Source organism: Antechinus flavipes, chromosome X, assembly GCF_016432865.1.
Source record: "Antechinus flavipes isolate AdamAnt ecotype Samford, QLD, Australia chromosome X, AdamAnt_v2, whole genome shotgun sequence".
Classification (NCBI taxonomy): Eukaryota; Metazoa; Chordata; class Mammalia; order Dasyuromorphia; family Dasyuridae; genus Antechinus; species Antechinus flavipes.
Window position 1 is genome coordinate 15,237,353 of NC_067404.1, and position 26,152 is coordinate 15,263,504.

The window sequence follows — 26,152 nt, forward strand, 5'->3', positions numbered from 1 at the left end:
TTATTCAGTACCAGAGGTTCTATTCTGTACCAGAGGCTCAGCCTCGGGCAGTCCCGCGGACTTCTGGACTTGAAAGCCCGAAGCCAAGGAGTCCTGGCCACTATCCACATCTCCTACAGGGGCTAGAGTAGAGTAATGAGGGGCAGCTAGGTGGCGCTTGAGTGGATGAGGCACAGGCCCCGGAGTCCCGAGGACCCATAAGTTGTCTCAGACGTTTGTCACTAACTAGCTACGCGACCCTGGGCGAGCCACTGAATCTCGGCTGCTTCACCCCTGTGCCCCCCAATGAAGAAGAATAACCGCAGGGAACTGGGATTGTATTTCTGCTACATTCTAAATGCAATGGAGGTTCGGAAGCCATCGGCCTTTTTGGGGCCCCACGGGGGCGTCATTTGGGGGTGACAGCGGCAGACCGGCTTTGCTGTTGGGGCGACTAGGAAGCGGCACCGGAAACCCGGTCGGGGCGTGTGGCCGTGACATTGGCCACACCGCATTGGCTTTGCCAATATAATGTCGCAGGACTGCCATGATTAAGGAGAGAAGATCACAATACTGCGAGCTCCTCCGCTGACTCCACATGACACCAGGGTCCCGGGGTAGCAGAACCCGTGGGCTGCCAGGAGAGCCTGAGTTTGGGGGTTCTCTCCCACATCAATCCCGGGACAAAAGTTCAAAGCGCAGGGAGGCCCAATGTCACTTAGCCTTCCTTCCCAGAATCCAAATTCTAAGGCAACAGCAGGTGCCCGGACCCACCTGGGTCTGCCCGGGGGCCAGGGAAGCCCACACTAAAGACTACAAGAAAACTGTAAAGCATGAGTCAATGTGCTCAAGCAGAGCCCCCAGGAGCATTCATCTCAATGGGGTCAAGAGGAACCTAAGACAAATGATCCCATTCTTAATCTACAGTAACCAGGAAGCTGGTGATCTGCTGACGCAGAGTGGGTCCAAGTCTACTCAGTTTGCTGCATCTATAGAGAAGGCTACAGGAAGCATACTGGGTAGTTCTCTTTTAGTCATCAAGGCAGTGGGGTTGTGTCATCCTGAGCAAGTCACTTACTCAACTCTACCTCAATTTCCTCATCTATAAAATGGGAATAATAACAGTACTCATATTCCAGGGTTGTTGTGAGGCTCAAATGAAATAATGTGTATGACATGTATCATAGAAATCCAAGCTAGGATGCTGAGTCTCCCAGTCTCACGTGGATGTGTTATTTTGAATTTGCTCGTCAATAAATCCCATAGGACAGATGTTAATGAGCGGGGAGTGTATGTGGTGATACAAAGGGTGGATGGAAAAGGGTGAGCAGATGCCAGCCCGGAGCAATGGCTAGCCCCACTCGGGACCTCAGCACATCCAGCTGAGCGATGGATAAGGGAAGTCTTAGCAAGCGTCCCGAGCCTACGGGTAAATGGCGCTTGACTTGGGTCCAAGGAGGGGAAGTAGCTGGGATCCCAAGAAGCTCAGCCTAGCAAGGCTTAAGGTTCAGGACTATCTGGACAGCACCACCAGCACCACCACCATATACTGTCTCGTCTTTTATGAGCATTGTTTCATTTCATTTATTTATTGGCTCCCACAATTCCTTCCGACACAGGGCAGGCACTCACAGAAGAATCCCCAGCTGATACCTGCTTTTCCAATTTGCACGGCCAGCTTTGTGAGCTTCCCCTGAAGCACAGACTTTTCCTTTTTGGGGCCATTGGCTTTCTTCTTCTCCCGTTCCTCCATCTCCCCACCCTCAGCGCTCTTCAGTGGCTGCATCTCCATGGCAACTGCCCCATCTTGCTTCTTAGCTGTGTGAAAGGAAATGGAAGAACACAAGAGGGCAAGGGTCAAGGTCTGTTCTGGCTGCTGAACGAGTTAAACAAAATCCTTGTCTTTTCAGGAAAAAAAAAAAAAAAGCCCGGATGCGTTCTACTTGATTTCAATCGTTTCTCTGATCAGAGAGGCAGTGTACTAGAGTGGGAAAGAGACAGGCAATCTGGGTTTGAGTCTTGATCTGAATATCACCCATGCGAGTCACTCTCAGAGCCTCAACTACCTCATCTGTACAACAGAGATATTCGGCCTTAAATCGCAGGGGGATTGTCAGGCAAGCAATCTGTAAAGCTTCAAGTGCTCAGGAAATGGAAGCTGCTATTATGTCTGGCAAAAATTCACCAGGATTTACCCCCAAAAGGGGGGGGATGCTGTCTGGCAGGAAAGACTTCTGTTTCTGGTGAGGTGGTGGACTGGGATGCAGAATGAGGCAGAAATCTGGCCAATATTGGTTTGTTTCATTGAACTCTTTGTTTGTTTATTCACTTATTTGTTTTTGCCACAAGGGAGGGCTGTGCTGGAGATGAAGGGAATCACGAAGATTTTATAGCAAGGTAGGACAGTTCAATGAAACAAACCAACACGTTGGCCCTGTCTGACAACGTGCACCTCGTTCTGCCACTAGAGTCTACCACCTCTGCCAACAGACAGCCCTTGCCACGAGACAGTATTTCCCCTTTCTTTGGGCCGGCCTCACGCCCCCACAAATGCCCGAGAGGCCAACAGTTGGAAGAAAACAGGGACAGAAAGGGGTCCCCCAACCCGGAAATCTCTTCATTGGCAGATTTAAGACAAGCTTTCTGGGAGTTGATTTCTAAGAAGCTGGATCTCCACAGACCACACCCTAGCTAGCCCTCCCTCTTCATCTCTCTCAGAGCTAGTCTTCTTCCAGTTTCTTCAACGTCCCCATCCCACTTCTCCGGTCAAACCAATATTCCCACCCTTCCTTAAACAAAGTAGGCTACGTGCCTCTGTTGCCACTTTGCCTTCAATCTATTTCTCCACCAGCAAACATCAGTCATACACCTACTGTGACACCGTGGACCTGTACTTAAGGCACCTCCTTTCCACTGTTCAAATCCCACCTGCTCTTTAGCCCCTCGCCTCAATACCGTTGGAGCCTACCCTTCCCGAAGCAGCGGCCAATTTTCTCTTTCCACATGACCTCCTTAAGACCTCACGGGCCGAACCTCCCGTTCTCTGGAACGCTGGGCTGGGAACACCCAGCAGGACCCGCTCCCTGGCTGAATTTCACCTTTGTCCAGCACCAGACGAGGTGGAAATACAAAGCCAGATCAACGTCAGGACTGAGGTGGCTTGGGGATTTTGTACTCTGAGCCGCGTTCACTGAAATAGAAATTTAGGGCCTCTCCGTTGCCTGGGGCCTAAAGCTGCCTGTTGGTACATAATTCTCTGCAGTCCAGTGGCCAGAAAGGATGACTACATCCTCCTGAGATGTACAAAGTGACACGATGTTCTCACTACAAAGTGAAGCTAATGGCTCAGAGCGCCATGTTCTTGGGCTCAGTACAATAATCCCATCTTTCACCGTATTTAAGGGGTCTGGAGCTATTCTTGCCAAAAAAGTACGATGGGATAGCTTTTGGGGGTTATAGCATGAGGTCAGGAATCCGATTCCAAATTGATTCATGTACCTACATCAGTGGCTCTCAGTGTGGTCCAGAGAATCCCGGGCGGGGGGAGTTGAAACCTTTTCCAAATTAGTTTTTTTATATTTTATCTGGTAAATATCTATAAACATGACCCCCACAAATAAAAACTCTTGGACCGATCCTCAATGAATTTTAATAGAATAAAGACACCGAGAACAAGAGTTTTGAGAAACACTGGGCTAAGTGAGGCCACTGAATGCGTCCCGTCACCCGATATCCTGACATGCCCCGGGCTTCTAGGCTGTCATGACTTAGCCCTTGCAGGGAGAATCCCTGTCTTTGCTGAAGCCCTTTCTCAGTTTCCCCATGAGGAGGGAAGCAGGTAAAAAGGTCTCTCACATTTCAGTTTCTCATCAAAATCTCATCACTGGCTATAGAACTAGAGGGCCTCTGTGCAAATCTTACCGGAGACACTCACTTACTCCCTATGTGGCTGTAAACAAATCATCTCTTTAGGCCTCAGTTTCCTTATCTGTAAAATGAAGTCCCATCAGTCCTAGTTCTAGGATCCTGTGTGTGAAAATCCCATCATCTCCCTTGTGCCTCAGTTTGCTTATTTATACGATAAAGAGGCTAGATGAAGGATTCTGTGATTTTATGCTATGTCCAGCTCTTCATCTCCCTTCTCTCTGTTCCTTTTCCTCTGTCTTTTCCCAGCCAACCGTCTCACTCTCTTGGCCTCCCTCCCCCACTTTCCTCTCCTTCCTACCACTTCCCTGCCTTGCATCCATCCGGTGGCTGGGTTCTCTTCTGCAGCCTTCTGTCCGCTCCTCCCTCCGCTCCTCCACCGCCCTCTGCCCCCAGAATCCCAGCTCATTTCCAGTTACGAGCAGAGATACTTGCAAAGCATCCACAAGCAAAAACATGGCGACAGAGATACAGAACACAGAGATCACGTGGCGGGATCTGGGCATCACAGATACCAGGAAGAACCAGGCTTCACAATCTCAGTCACCTCACAGTTACCCTTCGGTAAACTGCTACCAACTGGCTGTATGATACTGGACAAAGTCACTTCGCTTTCCTAGGGTTCAACTTATCCATCTGGAAAATGGGGAAAACCATCCCTGTGTTGTTTTCTTTACAGTCAATGGAAGGATCAATCGAAAGTGTTTTGCAAGTTAGAAATTTGCAAATTAAAAAGCCATGCACAGGAAGCAGAAGGGCCCCGGACAGTAATGGGGAAGCCCGATTTCCAATCCTGCCTCAAACGCTTCCTAGTCGTGTGACTATGTGCAAGATCACGTTCTTCCTCCATGTTTTCAGTTTCCTGTCTATAAAATGACTAAGTTTGACTCAATGGTGTTCTAAGGTCCCATTTAATGATGGATTAAACTCCAGCTATGCTGATCTTGTCCCTGTGCTACAAAACCTACAGAGAAGGTGGACCTGCTCATACTGCCCGCAGCAGTTATGGCTGACGGCCACTAACACTCTACGTTGGGCCATCATTCTGGGACCCGGGGTCCCTCTCTTCACCTTTCTAGTCCTCTGTCCCTATGCCTCTCAGGAATCTTTTGAAGACAAAAAGCCCAATAAGATGAATCCGTTGGAGGATTTTTTCCGACTCTGGGCAATGCCACCGGAGACCCTCGGTTCGAAAGGGCCCACGCAGCCCACCTAGTCACATGACCAGAGACCGTTAGAACATTCAAGCTCCCTATGTTCATTCTCTCCATTTTACAGATGGGAAAGCTGAGGTCCAGAGAGGGGAAGAGGTTTGCCTCAGATCACACACTAAGTAGCACAGCTACCATTCAAAGCTATTCTTCTGTTAACAAGCACATGGAAACTCCTTTTGGGCAGAAGCCATTTTTCATTTTCACCTGGGAACCCCCACGCCTAGCATAGTCCTTCGTGCAATAAACGCTCGTTAGTTCAGATTGGCTGAATCCCTTCCCTTCTCAAACACATCAAGCTAAGCATATAGTCATTTTGTCTCGATCCATTTTTCGATCATTTCTTTGTTTTGGGGGGGGCCAGACCAGTGATTTCATCTGGGGAGAAGATTCCCAGGATGGACAAGTGGGAGGAGGCCCAAATACAATGCGTCTTCTCAGGCCTCTTCCAGGCTACGATTATATATATAAATGACAATTTGCTAACCTGCCATCGTCCATCTGAATATGGGGAGATTGGCCTCAATGGTCTTCTAAGGTTTCCTCTAGCTGGATATAGGATCCCATCATGCTTTGTGCTACCCTTGTCCCTACTTAGCAATCCTCAAAGAAGGAAAGGCTGGACGTAAGGCCCCTTTTGAAATGCTCATTTTTCTCTGATTTACTCAGGGTTGCAGGGCCACTAGGTGCGGAGGCCAAGTTGGAATCCAGGTTTTCCTAACTCCAAGACGGGCCCTCTAACCCTCCTTCACTCCGCCTCTCACCATTAAGAACACCGGCGATTGTCTCGTACATCACAAACCGATACCATCTCCCAATCATGCCAGATAGGGGTGCTAGGGAACGTCGACCAACCTGCCCTCCAAACCAACAATGGTTAATTAGCGCTATGACCATTTTTCCGCCCTTTTCTTGACAACTCACGAAACAATAAATCAAAGACTATTTTGTGGAGTTCCCGGCTTTCTGAGGCATAAATGCTCATGTTGAGAATTGAACTACGGACACTCTCAAACCAGTACAAGCCAGCTTCAGCACACTGCCGCCGCCTCGCTGTGGTGTAACGGAAACCGTCCTGAACTTGAGATCAGAGGCGCCACGCCCAAATTTTGACTCTGCGCTTTCTCTTAGGTGGAAGACCTCGAGCTATTCTCTTCAGTAGGGGCCTGTTTCACTCTATGTAAAACTTGGGCTCTTGATCTTTTGCCATTGGAGTCACACGACTGCCAAATAAGCCAGTACCATTTTTAGTCTCCCTCCCCTTCGGGGTGACCCCAGCTTTATATTGGTTCAATGGGATGGGCTTTTCAAAGGCTTCCCTCCATCGGAAAGATGAAGAACCTGAATCTCAAGGGGTTATTAAGGGACAGGCTCCCAAGGCCTCCAGATCATGCTTCCCAAGTCTCTGGGGAGAAAATACTCGAGTTCTCAGATGGTGGCAAATAACAAAGAGCATAAGCAGATTGGGAAAGTGGGGAGGGAGCTGGGTGCTGCCAACATACCATATGCTGTTGACATCCATGCCAGTAGGCACAGGGCTGTGGCACCCAATGCCACGTGACTCCGATTTCCTCTCTATGTCGAGGACGGAGGTACGCGGCCGCTCCGTAACCAAACTGCCGAATCACGGGTCATAGGTATTTCGGTTTTTTGGACCGGCTCCGTGCTCTCCTCAATGTAGGGAGCTCCCGGTGTGGGATTTCCTTTCCCAGTGTAGATCGGCACCTTCTCTATAACACAATCCTGTTTCTTTTTTGTAATTTTGGTTTGGTTTTGTGAGGCAATTGGATCCCACAGCCAGTAAATGTTTAAGTTTCTGAATTGGAAATTAGGTCCTCCTAACTTCAGGGCCAGTACTCTATCCACTATACCCTCTAGCTGCCTCCTGGAACAAGAGTTTAGGGGACCCTGCGGGAGGAAATGAACGGTCCAGAGTCACACAGCTAGACAGAGTTCCTGACTCTGACAAAGCCTTTTAATCATAGTCATAACTCATCGTAGTTATGTAGGAAGAACTCGTGGCTTGAGAGCCGGGAGCTTTAAGCTTGAGTCTGGACTCGACCACTAACTTGTGTAATCTCCTTTGTGGGTCTAGCTTTCTTTCTGGAGCTAAGGTCTAGAGTCCAGGGGTCCTCACACTACGGCCCGCGGGCCAGATGCGGCAGCTAAGGACGATTATCCCCCTCCCCCAGGGCTAGGAAGTTTCTTAAGGCCCACAAAACCAAGTTTTTGTTTTGACTCTAGTCCGGCCCTCCGACAGTCTGAGGGACAGTGAACTGGTCCCTATTGAAAAAGTTTGAGGACCCCTGGTCTAGACCATTCGATCCCTAATGTTTCTCCCAGATATACCACTTTACACACATCCACCGCCCCTGCATAATATGCAAATAATAAAACTGGGAAACGTTTAACAACCGTCTTGCTGAAAAAATATATACAACACACTTTTCAATTAAATCTGCTATTAACATTTTTAAAGTCTAGACTCGTTCAGTCACGTCTGTTTCTTTGTGACCCCGTGGACCACAGTAGGCCGATACTGTCCATGGGATTTTCTTGGCAAGATCTAGCCCAAGGATCAGCAAACTGTGGTCCACAGAGCACTGAGCTTGGAGTCAGGAAGACCCGGTTCCAATATGTCCTCAGTCACTTACTAGCTGTGTGACTCTGGACAAGTCATTTAGCTTCTGTCTGCCTCAGTTTCCTCAACTGTAAAATGGGCATAATAATCTGACCTACCGCACAGAGTTGCTGTGAGGATCAAATCCGGTAATATATGTAAAATGCTTAGTGTAGTGATTGGTACATAGGAGGCGCTTAATACATATTTATTACCTTCCTTCCCTTCTATTTAAAAATATAAAAACCATCCCTGGCTTCTGAGTTGTACAAAAAAGTAGTTTGCTGAACCCTGCTTCAGAGATGTCAAACTCCAGGTCCAGATGAAAACTGAATTAGGAAACGTTTAACAAATAAATTAAAAATCCAGTATGAGGTAGGTCGGCGTGTAGCCTTTGAGTTTGACGCCACTGACAATCAACAAAAACAACCAATCGGCCTGTGATTCAGAGCCTTCGATTTCCCGCGTGGAAATATTCACAGCGAAAATTTAACAATCTACTCCCCAGAACCTATTCAAGTTGGCTCCCGCACACTTTTGCACGTATGTGCGTGCACACGCAGCCATCCCTTCCACATCACAACTTTCCCCATCACGGTTCTGCTATGTCTTGGGCCGGTTGGCGTGAGAAATCAAACGAGAATTTTGGGGGAGTTTTGTGGCGATGGCATAGGAAGGCCAGCAGCCGACAGTTAGAAATGCAGAAAAGATACGTACAGCGTTAAGAGAATCGCAAACGGATTTTACGATAAGGTACCGGAAACACGCCAGAAAAAAGAACAAAACTTCATCTTTGGTTTGGAGGGGAGGCCGAAGAATTTTCTGTGGATTTTTCAGAGCTTGGGGGCGCCACGTTCCTAAAGTCCCATGATGTGGAAGGGATAACGCCACGTGTGTATCTGTAGATCTCTGTCTCATCCAGCTATGATCCTCCAACAGAACACATAGCTTCTGAGCAATTCATCTTCACAAAAAGGAACGATGGCAAGGAAGCCGCCATAGCGGGGATCTGGCTAGGAAGACCTGGCCCAAGACAGCCGCCGTCTGTGAGGCTCAAGTCACTTACCCTCTCTCTGCCCTGGGCAAGCGGAGCGCAAGCGATGCTGCATTGGTAGAGGGCCTTTCCTCACCAGAAGTCCCCTAAGCCAAGGAAATCCCACATCTGGCCCCCAAAGGAAACAAAAAGCCTAACGGAAGAAGCAGGGTATCTAAGGAATTGGGAGGTGACCTAGAGAGAAGAGCCCGGGTTGTGCCATTGGAGAAGCTCTCCAAACCTCAATTTCCTCCAGCGTAAAATGATGGGGTTTGGACCGGCTGGTCTTTAAAGGCCCCCCGAATCCAGTGTCGTTCGGCATTTGCTGCTTACGTCGGCGTCCCTTCGACTCACTTACCTCCTTTCATATGCCGCCGGGAGTAGATTTTAGAGAAGTCTCCAGAGCGGGGCAAAATCCCCAGTCACCCCACTGGCTCTTCTCCCTTTTTCCTCCTCCCTCCTCCCTTCTCCCTCCAGTTGGGCTTGAAGCTAGGGGAGGGGAGCAGGGGAGGGGTAGGAGCTGGCCCCACAGATTTCCAGTTACCTTTATTCTGGTTATTCTCCACAGCCCCATCCTGCTGTTTGCCTACAATGGAAGAGGAAGGACAGACACAACACTTGAAAACAGACAAACGTAGCTCATAGACACGCGTGTACACACATGCACACGAAGACAAACGGGGCCCATGGTGACTGATGTTGAGTGACTGAGGAGGATGAGGAGGACGAGGTCACAAAGAGGAATTCACGGGGTTACGGCTTGAGGGAACCCTAAAACCTGGGAGAAAACCCCAGGAGGCACCTGACCTTGAGCTGCACTCATTTTCTTCATTTCTCTGGGCCTTGGTCTCCTCCTTTGGAGAATGAGGAATCTGATTCTAAAGACGGGTTGGACCCTGATCCTAAAGATCAATGGAGTTCTGCTTCGAGCTATCGACAACCTTGACCTTCGCTACGGACCGAACCCTGACCCTTGTCTTGGGCCGATCCCTGACCCTAAGCCTAGGTCAAGCCTTAACTCTCACAAACTGACTCCAAAAGGTGTCACTGGCTAGAAGGGGGACTATATGAGAGCAAATGACTTGAGCAATCCCGTTTCTATCGCTGGCAATCTAAGCAGACACGATAGTTCGCTGACAGCGAGCGGTCTTCTCTTACAGATGCTGGTTAGTGGCTGAGTGAGTGAACCGAAGCAGCTTCTCTCTTCCGCATCTCACCTAATAATGATTGCTTGGTTACTAGGTTATAAGTTGGTAAAAAAAACTCAAGGGGAACCTCCCCGATTTCGAGATCCTGACTCTGGAAGATGGACGCGGAGTTAGCAAACTTTGGCTGGCCCTCCCTGAATCGGCAGACATTTCACTTTTGGTTCCGGCCTGTGATTTCATCAGCGTATGAAAAACTCCGTCTGGGTCGGCCAGTGCCCCTCCGCCTGAGTCATATTCCTTCCTGGGGCACTGGCCGGCCCAAACAAGAAGCGTCACAGATGGAACTTGAACTCAGGAGCTCCTGACTCCATAATTCATGAAAACCTGGAGCAAACGAGTGAATATTAGGGTCACTCATGTTCCTGAAAAAATTTTTTTTAAAGCAGGGGTTCTGACCTTGGGGTTCAGAGACCTTGCCAGAGTCTGCAGAGTTTCAGGGGCGGAAACCTGGTATCTTTATTTTCGTTAACAGACTAAAATTCAGCATCTGCACCCAGTGTGAATGTAAATAACAAACACTGGGTTTTCGCCAGACTGCCGAGACAAAAAAGTTATGAACCCCTGATTTAAAGAGTAGGTTCCCCAGGGCATTGAACGTTTATGGTAGGAGTTAGTAACTTCTGTCACTAACTGGCCATGCGACCCTGGGCGTGTCACTTCTTCTCTCTGTGACTCACTTTTCTCATCTATTAAAATGAAGAAATCGGACCCTCTAACCTCGACCATGTCTTCCGCCTCGAAGCCTGGAGTCCCAGAATCCCCGGATTTCTCTCTACACCGAGTGATCTGGTCAGTTCCTGTGTACTCTGGGAGTTTGGTGCCGGTGAGACACTTAATCAGTGATTCTAAATGGCGGAGAGACCACCAGAAAGAGTGGGAAGAGAAGTTCAGTTGTGAGCTGTGACCGCCTCTGGAAAGCCAGCAGGGGGAAAGAAGGTAAGAGAAGAGACCGCGAGGGATGTTTCCGAAATCAGCTTTTTAGGGATCTATTCAGGGTGGAAAGTGGAGGTAGGGGTGGAGCACAAGGAGGGGAGGAGGGGGAGGAGAGAGAAGGGCAAAAGGGGGAAGAGGAGGAGGAGAGGGAAGGAGGAAGAGGGGGAAGGGGAAGGAAAGGAGGAGGAGGGGGAAGGAAAGGAGGAGGAGGGGGAAGGGAAGAGGGATGAGGATGAGAGAGGGGAGGAGGGGGAGAAGAAACAAGAAGGCTAAAGAGTGCTTCATCCAAAGCCATTCCTTTCTTTCCTGTAAAACAGGTATGGGCAGTGGGATTAAACAGTGAGACTAAAGGAGGAACGGGCCCGGGACTCGCGTTCCAAACAATTGGCCCTGGATCCAAGGACTGTCTCGAAGGCGCACTGAACTCAGAGGCAGGAAGAGCTGGGCTCAGACAGTTCTTTTCTGGATGATCCTGGGCAAGTAGTTCAGTTTCCTCTCTGTAAAATAGGGAAGTGGGTGGTCTAGATGGCCCCTAAGGTCTCTTCCTAAGTGTATGACTACAAGGACTCTGGGCGAGGAAGCGGGAGAAGGGAAGGAGGCCGGCGGGCCTCGGGACGGGCTAGCCAACGGCCTTCGTGGAGCCGGAACTCCAAGACTGAACGAGCGGGGAGATCCAGACAGTGACGCGATGCTTCTGTCCCTCCCGCCTCAGAGAACCCCGGCAGGCCGTCTCATCCGGCTATCTCGGGCTGCTCTGATCCCGGGAAGCCGACCGGCCGGGCTCCGCTTCGAAGGGCTGGGAATGATTCATTTCCCCTATAATGCAGAACTTGCTCCCTGGATCAGCTGGAAGCTTGTCGGTTAATACGACAAGGCCTCACTAATTCAGCCTCGGAAGCTGCCATGGCCAAGAGGAAGACGGCAAGGGGAGGCCGAGCTCCTTTTACAAACAACCGTACTTTCACCGGCAGGAAAAACTTGGAAATAAAATGGATGCTTGTTAATACAGGAGAGAAGAGACCCAACAACCTGTGGCTTGGCTTGCTCCTTGCATCATATGCATCTCTGCGTCTCCTTGCAGCATCTAGGGTGCTGGAAGGAAATCTAGAAGTCATCAATTCAACTCCCTCATTTTAGAGATGATGAAACTGAGCAAATGACTTGTCCAAGGTCATTGAGGTACTACGTCCTAGCCGAGATTGACTCTGGGACTCCTGACTCAGTTTCCTCGAAGGGATTGACAATATGATTGGTAAGACCTCTTCTATCGCTAATATCCTATCAGGTATACATTACAAAATTAGTCTTGGCCACTTATTAAAGTGAGCCTCCAAAGATTCCTACCTAGCGATTCCTTTGGGAGCCAGTAAGATCTGTTTATTCTTTGTTTGTCGTTTTTTGCTGAGGGATTGGGGGTGAAGTGACTTGTTCAGGGTCACACACTAGGAAGTGTTAAGTGTCTGAGGCTGGATTTGAACTCCGGTCCTCCTGGCTTCAGGATCAGTGCTTTATCCACTGCAGCCCACTTAGCTGGCCTCAAGATCTGTGTATTCTTCCTCTTTCTTTCTCTCTTTCTTTCTCTCTCCCTTTCTCTCTCCCTTTCTCTCTCCCTTTCTCTCTTTCTTTCTTTTTTTCTTTCTTTCTCTCTTTCTTTCTCTCTCCTTTCTCTCTCCCTTTCTCTCTCCCTTTCTCTCTCTCTCTCTTTCTCTCTCTCTCTCTCTCTCTTTCTCTCTCTCTTTCTCTCTCTCTTTCTCTCTTTCTTTCTCTCTTTCTTTCTCTCTCTTTCTCTTTCTCTCTTTCTTTCTCTCTTTCTTTCTCTCTCCCTTTCTCTTTCTTCCTTTCTTTCTTTCTTTCTCTCTTTCTTTCTTTCTTTCTTTCTTTCTTTCTTTCTTTCTTTCTTTCTTTCTCTCTTTCTTTTTCTCTTTCTTTCTCTCTCCCTTTCTCCCTTTCTCTCTTTCTTTCTCTCTCCCTTTCTCTCTTTCTTTCTTTCTTTCTTTCTTTCTTTCTTTCTTTCTTTCTTTCTTTCTTTCTTTCTTTCTTTCTTTCTTTCTTTCTTTCTTTCTTTCTTTCTTTCTTTCTTTCTTTCTTCTTTCTTTCTTTCTTTCTTTCTTTCTTTCTTTTTTCCTCTGAGGCAATTGGGGTTAAGTAACTTGCCCAGGGTCACACAGCCAGGAAGTGTTAAGTGCTTGAGGTGAGATTTGAACTCAGGTCCTCCTGACTTCGGGACTGGTGCTCTATCTACTAGCTATCTCTAGATCTGTGTATTCTTGAAAAATGATACAAGCAAGTACTTGCTGAGTCCCCCATTTTTGCACAGTTGAGGTTTTCCTTGCTTTTTAGAGCTGACTTAACACCCTCATAATGGGCACCATAGAATAGAAGACTACTCTTCAAAAGGGTTTGGGCTCCAGCCCCTCTTGACCTCCAGGGGATTGCCTGGGAAGGGGGCAGGAGCTGAGCTCTACAGACAGAACCAAGTAGCTAGGGAAATATGGGTTCCCGCTTGCACCAGCTCGGGGTTTCCTCAACCATCTTCAAGGAGCTAGACAGGGAACGAGGCTGATTGTGCAGCATCTTTCCAGGCTGGATGATGGGATTGAGGCTCTCCAATGAGAAAGGAGGAAGACTCCTCTCCAAAGGGAGCAGCCTTGTTGCATGAACAGAAGCCAAGAAGATGGCCCACCTGAGCTTCTAAGACCTCTTTAAGCAGCTGGCTCCAGTTGTTCTGAGGCCTACGATTAAGTGACACAGAAGATGGAGGGCTGGGTCTGGAAACAGGAAGACCTGAATTCAAATCTTGTCTCAGATACTCACTAGTTCTGGAACCCTGAGCAATTCATTTAACCTCTGTCTGCCTCAGTTTCCTCAACTGTAATATGAGGAGAATACTAGCACCCACCTCCCAGGGCTGTTGTGACAGTTGAAGAAGAGAACATTTATAAAACACACTGGAAATCTCAAAGGATTTGGACAGGCCATTTCACATCTTTGGGCCTTGCAGAGACCACTGAGGGAAGTACAGTATACAGAGCACTGGGCCTGGAAGCAGGAAGACCTGAGTTCAGATTCAGCCTCAGACACTTAGAACTAGCTGGGTGACCATCTGTCTGTCTCAGTTTCCTCATTTGTAAAAGGGGATAATAATTCTGGGGTCATGAGGCTCAAATGAGATAACTGTAAAGTGCTTGGCACAGGGCCCGGCACGGAGTGGATGCCATAGCAATGCTTACTCCCTTCCCTTCCCCTCACCTTGGTTTCATCCAACAGGACAGCCGTGTCTCCGGCAGCTTGGGGAAATGGGAAGTGTAGAGATCCCATGCCGGATTCCGGCCTTGTGTGATTGGGCAAATCATCTTTCCTCTCAATACCTCAATTTCCCCTGGGAAAATGCGGAGGTTGGAGGATGCCGGCCTCTGAGCTAAGCTTACTGTGTGATTCCTAGGCCAGGGGCAGCTCTGCTCAGCCTAGTCCCTTGCCTTTCTCTAGCCATTTCTTGGAGGGGGCATTAAGTCAGGCTCAGGGAACCTTCAAGGGCTATAGCGATGTGAGTTCCGAGGAGGACGATGGCAACGATGATGATGACGGCGAGAATGATGGATTTCAGCTTTCTAGGCGTGCGCTAAAGGTTCTCGGTCTATCTATCTTACTGCTAAGAACATCTCAGAATCAAGAAGAGGGCAATGGTTGCTCTGGACCACCGATGGCATATCCATTACGAAGCCAATGATAGTGATATAGAAGCGACTGGAATCTTAGAATAGAATGAACAAAGCATCTGATGGACCAAGATAGAGAAAGGGGAAAATGGCAGGATTTCAAAGACCTCGGAGAAAAGACCAGCAACGCCCCATCTAGCCAAGGGGAAATTGGCCGAAGAAGGATGGGAAGCCGAGAAAAGCACGATCCTGATGACACGAGTATAAATGACCCTTCTGAAAAAGAAAATGTGCAGGTATCTAAAGATATGATGTGGCTGCATAATGAACTCTCAGATGGGCTCCCCTACAAGTTTATGTACAAAAGATGGAGGGACGCACACAAAATCCCCAAGGTTCCGGGAACTGAGAAAGGCCAAAGCTCACCAGACGTGATTTGGGAAGAGCGCTGAGGAGCAATGAAAGGACCTTTATGGTTATGCTCAGAACAAAGAAAGGCAGAGGAGGCCGGCTGTTACTGTGGCTAAGCTTCGATTCCTCCGCTCATTCTCCATCGACAATAAGTGCACGCAAACAGCACCCACGGCTACGTTAAAATTGTTCGGTGGTATAAGCCCCCTTTTCTGCCATGCTACTACCCTCCCTGAGGGACCAGAAGGGGATACACTTAAGGGCTGCTTTGAATTTGATTTTGCAAGTGGATTGTCATGGCTAAAGAATTCATCACCCAAGGAGCCTCTTGGGATTCCTTCCCTGGCTGCTCTTCGGCTGAAGGGAGCCTATGTTATGGACGGAGAACCTTTATAAACTCAAGACCTACCAAGAGCCTGTGTTGAGGACCTTGGAGACCCAAGATTCATCTCCAAGTCAGGTGCCTCCTCCTGGCTTGGCCTCCAGGAGATCTTAGGCTGAGGGAGATCTTCTCTGTCCTCGGGCTCAGCTTAGGGCCATGCACCCAATAGGTATAGAAAAGATTCCTGAATTAAATGAATTACTTTGCTTCATCTTTTGTGCCAACAAACAGACTAAAAGAATTTGTTGTTCCCTGGTTGGTCATTTGTCTGGGCCATCTGACCCAGCTCATTTCAAACAGTACCTTGCTTCCCTAACCCTCTCGTTACCTCTCTCGTGCTTATGTTTACTTGATGTTTTTCTGTTTTAGAAACTGAGGAAATTGAGGAAGGCCGTGGAAGAGTTGCTGTCCTGGTTTCTTTTTGTTTCTATAGACTATATATAGCCCAGCAGCAAAATCCATGAATAGGTTACTTCAACCAGTAGTAACTTCCTCAAGAATAGATTGTGTCAAAATAGCTTAATTTTCTTTTCTGACACCTACTGGACCGGTACACCAGGAAAAAGGCATGGGCGACAATAAAGTATTTGGCAGCGCCTTCCCGAATCCTTTCGCCAAGATGGATTTGGACCAGGTTGAAAAGTTAGGCCCAGAGATTGTCAACCAAAGAAGAAGGTCACTAGGAGAGTGCTTCAAGGATCTGTCATTGGTCATGTCATCAACATTTTTACCAATGATTTGAATGAAGGCATATATGTAATGTTTCTCAGATTTACTGAGTAAAAAAATCTGGAGCTAATAAAAAAGCCAACATTCAAACATTCAATTCAATTCGACAGAGTCGCTGAGCTAAGTGTCGGGGAGAGCAACACAAGGCTGAGGCGGGCTTGAAGAATGGCCTGAAATTCTAACAAGATGAAATTTGATAGATCCAAATAAGTAATTCTACAAGTAAAATGAAGGGGAGTCAACGGCAGCTACTTGTACGTTCAAGATGGATCGATGGTGTGATGCTTCTGCTAAAAGAAAGCTATCACGATCTCTGGCTGCACGACTGCTGTGGTAACTGGGAGAGGGGACTCCTGGTCAGATGGTCAGATCATGCCCGGGGTCCTGCGTGCAGGTCTGGATGCTGCATTTTAAAAGCACTGTTACAATGTTGATCCACTAGAGCCTACTGAAAGAAGGGAGCCCAGGCTTATGAAGGGTCTGAAAATCATGTCACGTGAGGATGTTTAGCCTGAAGAATAAAAGACCCTGAATCTACTCTTGTTAGCCATTTAGTGTCTGCCAGGCCGTTCTTACCATCTCTACTCTCAATCCCGATGACCACTCCCATTAGCTATACTCCTTGGCAGAGACTCCGACCAGAACTGAAAGCTGGGGTACATAAGAAGGCTAAGCACCCAGAAGGCCAAGGGGTCCCGAACTGCCTCCTGGGCACCAGATAACTTTTTTTTTCTCAACAGGCTTTTCCTTCCAGAAATCAAAGCTCCATTCACAGCTTGGGCTGTAGTCATAAGATCCCGGGCTTAGTCCTGGCTCTGTCACTATCCGAGTCACTTTGCACAAATCATTGCTCTTTTGGAGGCTTCCATTTCCTCTCTGAGGATTTAGTCAAGAGGAGAATCATCTGTCAGAGAATCTGTTTGCTTTCTTTCAAGATGGCTGCCTAAACTGAGGAGACAATACAGTTCTTTCACATACATACTTCAGCAAAATCCTGAAGTTGACATCAGATTGGATAATGATCAAGATATCCTATAAGAAACTAAGTGGCAGCTTCCATCCCCAAACTGCATAACAAATCAGCAAGAACACAGACAAAAGGAAAAGAGACTACTTCCAACAAAGCAAGTGTCACCACAGACAAAAAATAGGACACACTGGACCTTCGAAACTCTGCATCTAGAGGCAGGAAGAACAGAGGACTCCCTTGAGAAAGTCCTTGAGTGATTAAAAACACATCGTGGTAGCTTGAATGACAGTAAATAGTGACTAGTTACTAGTGTGCTACCTCCTAGTGCTCAGAGGAATACAGCCCATGCCCAGGGGCTCTGAGATTCCAATTACTGTCCGGACATCCCAGAGAAAACCCTGAAGATCCAGCACTCAACCTCAAAGATCCAGGCAAGTTGAACTTCAGTGGATCCAGTGAGAGAACCAATGGAACCGAACACCCCTCCCAAAACAAACATACAGTAGGTTGATGGGCCCTAGTCTCGGCACAAAGCTCCAATTCAGGAACTAAAAGCTAGAGGGATAAGTAAGTAAAAGAAAACAGCAAATCTAGAGACACACAACCAGAAGGAGCAAATAAGTCTGTAATTATTGCAAGCAGACACTCAAAGGAAAAAAAAAAGGATTTTCCCTAAAACCTACATGAATACCTAAAAGAAATGATCATAACATACCTCTGCCCCTCACAAAGGGGGCCATTGTAACATATTTTAAAAGGGACAGAAGAGACTAGAAGGTAGTTCAGAAGGAATCACTGTCAAGTAGGACAATCTGGAAATTAGTGTGGAATTAATTGCATACTCAAAGCACATCATATGAAATAGATATTCATGGTTTCACATAGAGCCCTAATTTTTTTGTTCCGCCCTGTTTATGTAAATGCCTTTGGGGATGGTTGGTGTTTATGTTCAGAATTAAAATTTAAGAAAAACAGAACATGAGGAAAACTTTTTTTTTTTTTAAATGAGGGGATAAGACTGGATTATCTCGAAGGTCCCTTGGAGCTCTAACGTTCTGTGATTCCATAATCTCGGACCACAAAGCTGACTGGATTCCAGGCCTAAGGTGAGAAGGCCTGGTTCAATCTTCTAATTCAGTTAGTGGGCACTAGATTAGAGCAGACTGGAGGTGTTGGTGCTCTTCCTAAACTCTCTACCTCCTCAATCTGGTCAGTTCTCAGATCTCAGAGGCAGGATACAGGCAGGAGAAGTTCCAGGACCTGGGACGAGGATCCCGGGAAGGGTAGGGATATGGGACGGGGTTCTGGTGGATTTTGATGGCTTTGGGGCTGTCAGAAACTAGGGAATGACATGAAGGAGGAGATGCTCTAGGATTCAATGATTTCTTTTAGTCTCTTGAACATACTGTTGGCTGGGAGACAAGAATGATGATGAGGTTGTCTCTGGGCTCCAGACTATGGCTTATCGATGGAGGTTGGGGGGGGGGAGGATGCATAAGTGATAGAGTGGGATGTGTGTGTGAGGGGGAGGAGGGAGGGAGGAGTGGGGCAATCTGTTCACTGTGGCAAGTGCTGGTTTAGACCTGGGCTTTCAAAAGGAATTCAGCATCCCCACCACCACCACCACGCTCCCCGCTCTGTAGGCTGGCAATATCACATCAGCTGTTCCTAAACAGCCCGGGGCTACCTGGACCCCTGCCCCCCCACGTGAAAACTGCCGAGAGCAGCGAGGGATCCCCCTCCCCCGGAGACTGTTAGGGGCGCTACGGCTCCATCAGGCCTGGGCATCTATCTCTGGGCTAGATGCCACCTTTCCCTAACCCCGGAACTCGCCCTGACCCCGGAACTCGCCCTGACCCCGGAACTCGCCCTGACCCCGGAACTCGCCCTGACCCAGGAACTCGCCCTGACCCCGGAACTCGCCCTGACCCAGGAACTCGCCCTGACCCAGGAACTCGCCCTGCCTTTCTCCCTCTTCCCCTGCAGGCCAGGGATTCCCTGGCAAGGGGAGACACTATATTTCCCTAAAGAGATTTCTACTTCCTTTACAGGAAGGATTCTCCGAGCGCCGGGTGAAATCCCGGGCCAGTCTCCCGTGCCCCCTTTTACTTGAGAAGGTTTTCTCCATTGAGGTGGGGGAGTTGTGAAGCAGGAGGCATCAATCCCACCATCTGAGGAATTCAGCCCGTCCCCCCGTAACACCCAACCTCCCTCCTGCTGCAGGAGCCCCCTCTCCAGCATCCATGTCCAATGGTCATCCAGCCTGAGCCTGAACATTTTACCCCAACTCCAATACTCACTAGTTTTGTGACCATGAGCACCTCTCTGAGCCTCGATATCCTCATCTGTAAAATGGGGATGAGAATGCTTGCACCACCAACTCCCAAGGGTGATGCAAAGAAAGCACTCTGTAAACCTTAAAGCACTACAGGAACGTGAGTCGCTTTTATATGTGGTGTGACAGGAAGGAAGCCTGAGCCACTGAGCTGTGAGCGCGGGAACCCTGCGGCGGCTTCTCGCTCTGGAGCCACCGAGGGATGGAGGCTAAAGCAAGAGCGGCCGAGGTGGGCCTGGGGCCTAGGCCGGGATGTTCTGCTGTTACCGAGGAGCCGGGAGTGGGGGAAAACCTACTTGGGACAGGGTGACTCGGGGGAGAGTCTAAGTTTGACTTTATTGTCTCTTCTCCTGGGGAAGGCTTATCGTCAAGGACCGTCCTGGATGCTGTCTAATGTCTTGGTGCTGATGAACACGGAAGGGCTACGACTATATTTTGGCCATGACCTGGCCATCCGGAGGTCATGGGCCCCTGATATTATAGACCATTTTAGTCCTCCCCCCAACTTCACATTAGCCCCGATGCGGGGTCCTCCTTCCTGGATTTGAACTCTTTCAGTAGAACTTTCCAAGCACTTTCTCTTCTGGGGGCTATAGTTTAAGGGGAGCAGCTGCCTCGAGGAAACATCCGGATGTTGACGCTGTTTAAGTTGAAACTTGTCTTTTAGGCTTTCCTCTGAAGAGCTAGGGGCCTCAGTCTGAGGGCGATTTCTCCTCTCCATAGAGTTAATGGGGCTCAAATGATCCCATTTGGCTCGATTCTAAGGGAGGGGGAGGGGTCTGGGGGAAGGGCTGGTGGATAATGGAGTACAGAGGCTTACCTTTCTTCTCCTTCTTCTCCTCCTCTTCTCCACTGGCTCCAAGCAAAGTAAAAATAATGCCAGTCTGAGAGTTGACACCGACGGCGGTGACCACCATCCTTCCAGAACCTTCCATGACGTGAGTACCTGGTGAAGTACTAAAGAGTCAGAATGTGCTTTGGCTTCTCTAGAACCTCGCTCCCCCCATCTCTGAACCAGAACTGAGGGTCACTAGAGTTGGAGACAACAGAGATAACCAGCGTAGACATCTGCGTGGTAGAAGTGCTACAGAAAAGGAGCAAAAACCCATAACTCAGATGGTTCAGGAGAAGGAGAAATCCAATCCATCACCAATGGTGGGTTTAGGGAAAATCTTGACAAATTGAATTGAGTTGAAACTCCTTAACTGGCCATCTAAGGCCCCTCACAATCTGGCTCCAAGCTCGCCTCAAATCAGTTCCCATTTGGGGCAGCTAGGTGGCGCAGTAGATAGAGCACCAGCCCTGAAATCCGGAAGACCTCAGTTCAAATATGATCTCAGTTCCTGGCTTCCTGGCTGTGTGACCCTGGGGGAGTCACTTAACCCCAATTGCCTCGGGGGAAAAAAAGTAGAGTCCATTCTATCCTCTACATCCCAGCCAAATTGCCTTCCTGAATATCCTGACCATGACTCCCGCTTTCCTCCCTCTCTGGATTGCTTCTCCCCCTGGCATCTCCTCCCTCCACACCTTTCCCTAGTTCTGGCTGTCCTTTACTGCCTGAATTAATGTGGGGAAATCATTTCAGCTTCATAAGCCTCAATTTCCCCATCTGGAAAATGAAGGAGTCAGACTCATGGCGTTAAAAATCCCTTCCGGCTCTAATACTGGAGCACATTTTCAGAGACAGGAAGTGATCTGCTCCAGACCACGAAGCTCACAGTGGCCAAATCAAGTGAGAAGAGTTTGTTCTCCTCCACCCCCGGGAGGGTTCTCTGAACAGTCACCCTTCTGGGCAGTTAGGGGAACAGCGCCCTGCGGCATATGCAAAGGGAGGATCTAGGACCTTAGTCCAGGGCTGCCAGATCCTTGCTTTGTGGCTTTAGGGGACGGACTTCCTTCTTCTCCCGGGGGCTCGGGCTTCTTTTCTAGAAGATGAAGGGCCCGGAACAATGTCCCGAATCCCTTCCAGCTCTAACATCCCGCGACTCCATAAAGTGGGAAAATCGATTTGGGAAGTGAAGACTTGGGCAGAGTTCTCTCTGTTCCATAAGTCTGGCTTTTCCCTGAAAGGACATGTGACTGGGCGGGCCTGACCTATATTACTTGGGGTCACTATGCGATGGGCAACGATGGCGGGAACCCTCCCCTCCCTCTCCATCCCTCCATGCCTCTAGTTTCCAGACTTCCAATGGGGAAATGCCACGGAAAGTCTAGAGTTGACTTTGAATTTCTCCAGCGAGGACAAGTGATCTTCAAACTGGGAAGGATGATGTGAAACAGCCCGCAGGGACTGAGCCCAGACTAAGTGTGAAGATGGCAGCCTGATATGCCACATGCCCGGTAGGCCACTCACTAGACCCCAGGGAAAGCCCTTTTTGGGGGGAACGAGGGATAGAGTCCAAATTGGGACGAGGGCTAGGCCACGGCGGGAGAGAAAAAGGCAGAATACAAGGGGTGATATAGAATAATAAGCTTCTAGCTCCAGAGCAGGAAGAAAGCTCAGAGGCTATCCGATCCAAGCCCTCATTTTACACAGGAGGAATCTAAGGGGAAGGGAAGGGACTTGGCCAAAGCCACCCGAGGAGTAAATTGGCAAAGCCAGGACTTGCACCCAAGCCCTCTGATTCCACTGCCAGCATGCTACCAAAAGGTCTCCTATTTCCTTTTTAGACAGGGTTACAAAAGTAGTCGCGCAGCTAAGTGGCGCCATGTTGCATAGAGCACGGAACTCGGAGTCAGGTAGACTCATCTTCCCGAGTTCCAATCTGGCCTCGGACACCAGCGAGGTGACTCTGGGCAAGTCACTTCATCCTGTCTGCCTCAGTTTCTCCTTTATGAAATGAACTGGTGAAGGAAATGGCAAACCACTCCAGTATCTTTGCCAAGAAATCCCCAGATGGGGTCGCAGAGAGTTGAGCATGATTGATAAATGACTTAACAATGATACTAGAGTGGCGGGGCAGCTAGGTGGTGCAGTAGATAGAGCACCAGGCCTGGAGGCAGGAGGATCTGAGTTTCAATTCAGCCTCCGACATTTATTAGCTCAGTGACACCAGGCGAGTCGCTTAAGTCCTATTTGCCTCAGCTCCCCATCTGTAAAATGGGGACACACCGAGCAAGGAAACTGCAAACTGTTCTTGCACCTTTGCCAAGAAAACCCCACGGACAACGGTCATGTTTCGCCCCATAGAGTCCCCTAGTGTTTTCCTGAAGGCGAGCTTACCGGAGAGCAACATGGGATCTTTATCCACGGCTTTGCGTACATGGTCTGATTCTCCCGTTAGGGAGCTTTCGTCAATTTTGAGGTCGTTGCCCTGGATGAGCACGCCATCAGCGGGCAGTAGGTCCCCTGGACGGGCAGCAAGAGAGAAAAGGCGTCAGTTGGAACCTTGAGGGCTCAAGCCACCCTCCCTCCCCTTCTCTTTCTTCCTCTCCTCCTAGAAACAGAGAGTGTAAGGGGTGGGAGGCACCTAGTCCAACTAATACCTGGGTGTGAATCCTCCTACAACATCCCCGACGAGTGAGCTGGCCAGATTCTGCTGGAATCTAGGAGAACTCACTACCTCCGTTCTGTAACAGGGCAGTTGGAAAGTTTCTCCTTTTATCCAGCTGGAGTTTTCCTCTCTATCCCCTTCCTTCTCTTAGAGTGAATGGGAGCTAGAGTTCGGCCCTTTGTTCCTGCCTCCCATGAGGACCTGGGGGGGTTCTACAAACGCTTAGCCCTTTCACCTCTTGAGTGTTAGGGATGAGACTGCTGTGATTGGCAAAATCCACGGGATATTTTTTGCTCTCCCTTCATACCAGAGAAGAAGTTTGAATTATTAAAAGATTATTATTAATTAAATTAATTATTAAAAGATATTAAAAGATACTCCAGAAAGTGGAGTGATTGAAGAGGTTTTATTAAAAGATTAATTAAAAGATTAAATTAAAGATAAAACATGTTGCTATTACACAATTATAGGCATCTCTTTTATGCCTTTTCTGGGTCGTCTGCGGCTTCTGCACAATTCCAAAAAATTCCCACTTAATTTCTTATGCCGACCTGCTATATATTGAAACCTTTATCAAAACTGCCCTGGGGAAAGTCACGGTGAGGAAAGGCTAACTGTGCTGCCTATGGTGTATAGAACCGCTTCATCGCAGCGGTTAAAGACGAGGGGCAAGAAGAACGGAAAACCATCTTAGAAGGGGCCAAGCCTGGGCAGAGACGGAGTCCACGTGGGCTCTGGATTTCCTGCCACGCCTACAATAGCCACCCACCATTAGAACGATGCCTTTAGGTTACGGTCGCTAGAAGGCCCTTCGTAGAACCCGGGGACCCTCCCGACAGGGAAAGAGGGGGATCCTGGATGGGGAGGGGGGAGTAGCGCTCTTATTCGAACCCCAGTAGAGCTGTTGGTGAAACAGACATCTTGGAAGTGAAGTTGGAGATGAGGGATAGGAGATGGGGGAAAAGGAACAGCCTGGCCCTGACCCCCTTTGAATATAACTTTGACCCTTGGGCAAGTTTCTTCTCACCATATTTGATCTGGGCGATATCTCCCACCACGAGTTCAGCCACAGGAACCTGGATAACCTGCCCCTTCCGGATGACCTGGAACTTCTGCTCTTGCTCGATCCGGCTCTGCAGACCACGAAACTGCTTCTCCTTGCTCCAGTCATTGAAGGCCGTGACCAGCACCACGCAGATGACCGATAGCAAGATGGCTGCTCCCTCAATCCAGCCAGCCTCTGCCTCGCCCTCATCCTCAGCCCCAGCTGAGACATTCCCACATGCTGCCCCCAAGGGAGAGGGAAAGGCTTAGATAGGCCCTGGCACCCCCCCACCACTTCTGTAATCCCACAGGTCCGGAGCAACATCGTTCAGCCCGTCGCCCCGTGCACTCTGCTCTGACATGCTCTTAACGGGCGAGTTTGGAGAGAGGGGAAGGAGACAGAAAACAAAGAGAAAGGCCTAGTCCCTGCCCCGGGTCAGGGTCAGTGGACCCCGGCAGGCCTTGGGCCCCGAGGGGCAAGTCAACAGAACGGCCAATAAGACCTCCATGGGCACTTGAGTACCAGATCATGTTGGACTCAATGACTGTAGAGACTGTGGGAAGGAAAGAGCACCGGGGGGTGTGGAGTTTAAAATAGAAAAAAGTATCACATCTGGAACAGGAGGACCTGGACTTGAATTCCTATTTGGCCGGGGCAAGTCCCTTCCCTTCTCTGGGCCTCAGTTTCCCCCCTTGTAAAATGAAGAGGTTGTACTGGATGGCCTCTGCGGTTCCTTCCATCTCTAGAACTAGGAGCCTATGAGTGACCCTGGACAAAGCGTTTCATCTCTGTGGATCTCAGTTTCCCCCTTTTTAAAATGAATAATGTGGTAGGAGGAAAGTAACGGACAGGCGAATCCTTTCCTGGAAGGATCCCTCAGCGGGCCCAGTGACAGCACGATGATATCAGGAGATGCCGACGGCCCAACAGTGGAGAAGGTGTGACTTGCCCCTCCCTCCACATCCACTCATGTAGTTCCCGCTTGCGTACCCTTTCCCGGCCCAGAGTGCTCTGCAGTCTCCTCTGATACTGTGGGTGATAGTTGTGATCGAACGGGTCCTACATTTCCTGGGACATTGTTTAGCGTGATTTTTCTTACTATCCAATTTCCCTAACACGCCTTTGCTTTGAACCGAGCGTGTCTTTGGGATGACCGGAGAACATGTTTCTTGCTCACGAACTGTGGTTCTGAGCGGCTGCGAGGCCCCGAGGTGGCCGATGTGGGGCCCCACGTGTGAGAGGCCAGCATCTCAGGGGCTACAAAAACTGCAAAGACCTCTGGGAAGGCTAAGGGGAAAGCCGATATTTATACCAAAAGAAAAGGAGAGTTTTGATTAGGGGGCGGGATTCTGAGTCTTTGAGGAAGGAAAACAGGGCTGGGGAGGGTGCCGCATTGGCAGCAGGAAGGCTCCGGAAGCCTCGAGGCATCTTCAAGGCCCGTTCCTCCATCAAAGCTTCCAAGACTCCCCCCGCCCTCAGTAATTTCTCTTGCCCCTAGTGTCTCCCCCACACTGTGCCCCATTTTGCCACGTGCCGTTCTTGGAGCGTCTCCTGTGGGAGAGGCTCCCCCTGGGGGAACTGGAAGCTTCCTGGAAGGAGGGCCCGAGTCTCTCCTTTCTCAAGATCTGCTGGCCTGAATTATTGGGCTTTCCCCTTTCCCAGCCTGCTCCCGGGGCAGCCTTCCTCCCTCATCTTGGGCCAGGCCAGATCCACCCCCCACTCACCGTCACTCTGTTCTCCGGGTGGCGCATAAAAAGAGAGGCCCAGAGAGATGATGGCGGCGATCTCCAGGATGATGAGGGTGACGTCCTGGAGAGCTTCCCACACCAACTGGAGAAAGGTTTTGGGCTTTTTGGGAGGGATGAAGTTCTGTCCGTAGATCTGCCTCCGCTTTTCCAGGTCGGTGACGTTGTCGGACAGACCTGCGCGTCGGCGAGAAGGGAGACAGACCCAAGGTGACAAAGTGTCAGACGGAGGCGAGAAGTAAACCACGTGAGACTGTGGACGAGATCGTCCGTTTGGACTAACCGCTAGGGTTTTCTCACGGGGCGAACACCGGCCTTGGAGTCGTGAGGAACCCGGCTCCCGGTCTCACCTCCCACAATCACTAGCTGTGTGACAATGGGCAAGACGGCAGCTCTTGCAACCTCATTTTCCTTGTCTTTAAAATGGAGCTGAAGATTGTTGCAATACAGTTTGGGAGAAATCAGTTAATGAGGAAT

General features: G+C 49.2%; 1 protein-coding gene across 5 annotated transcripts in view; it reads right to left on the bottom strand.

Moving 5' to 3' along the window:
• ATP2B3 (ATPase plasma membrane Ca2+ transporting 3) overlaps positions 1-26,152 on the bottom strand; it is a 105,246-nt gene that overhangs the window by 64,641 nt on the left and 14,453 nt on the right. For 2 of the 5 annotated variants that reach the window (XM_051967757.1, XM_051967754.1), the window contains exons 2-7: positions 25,655-25,852; positions 23,913-24,170; positions 22,615-22,740; positions 20,212-20,337; positions 9,312-9,353; positions 1,633-1,797 (exon numbers count right to left, since the gene is read on the bottom strand). In XM_051967757.1, coding sequence (XP_051823717.1) covers positions 1,633-1,797; positions 9,312-9,353; positions 20,212-20,337; positions 22,615-22,740; positions 23,913-24,170; positions 25,655-25,852 — 915 coding nt within the window. Of the gene's footprint in view, positions 1-1,632; positions 1,798-9,311; positions 9,354-19,356; positions 19,402-20,211; positions 20,338-22,614; positions 22,741-23,912; positions 24,171-25,654; positions 25,853-26,152 lie in introns of all 5 variants that reach the window. The other 3 variants (XM_051967758.1, XM_051967759.1, XM_051967755.1) reach the window with 2 other exon arrangements.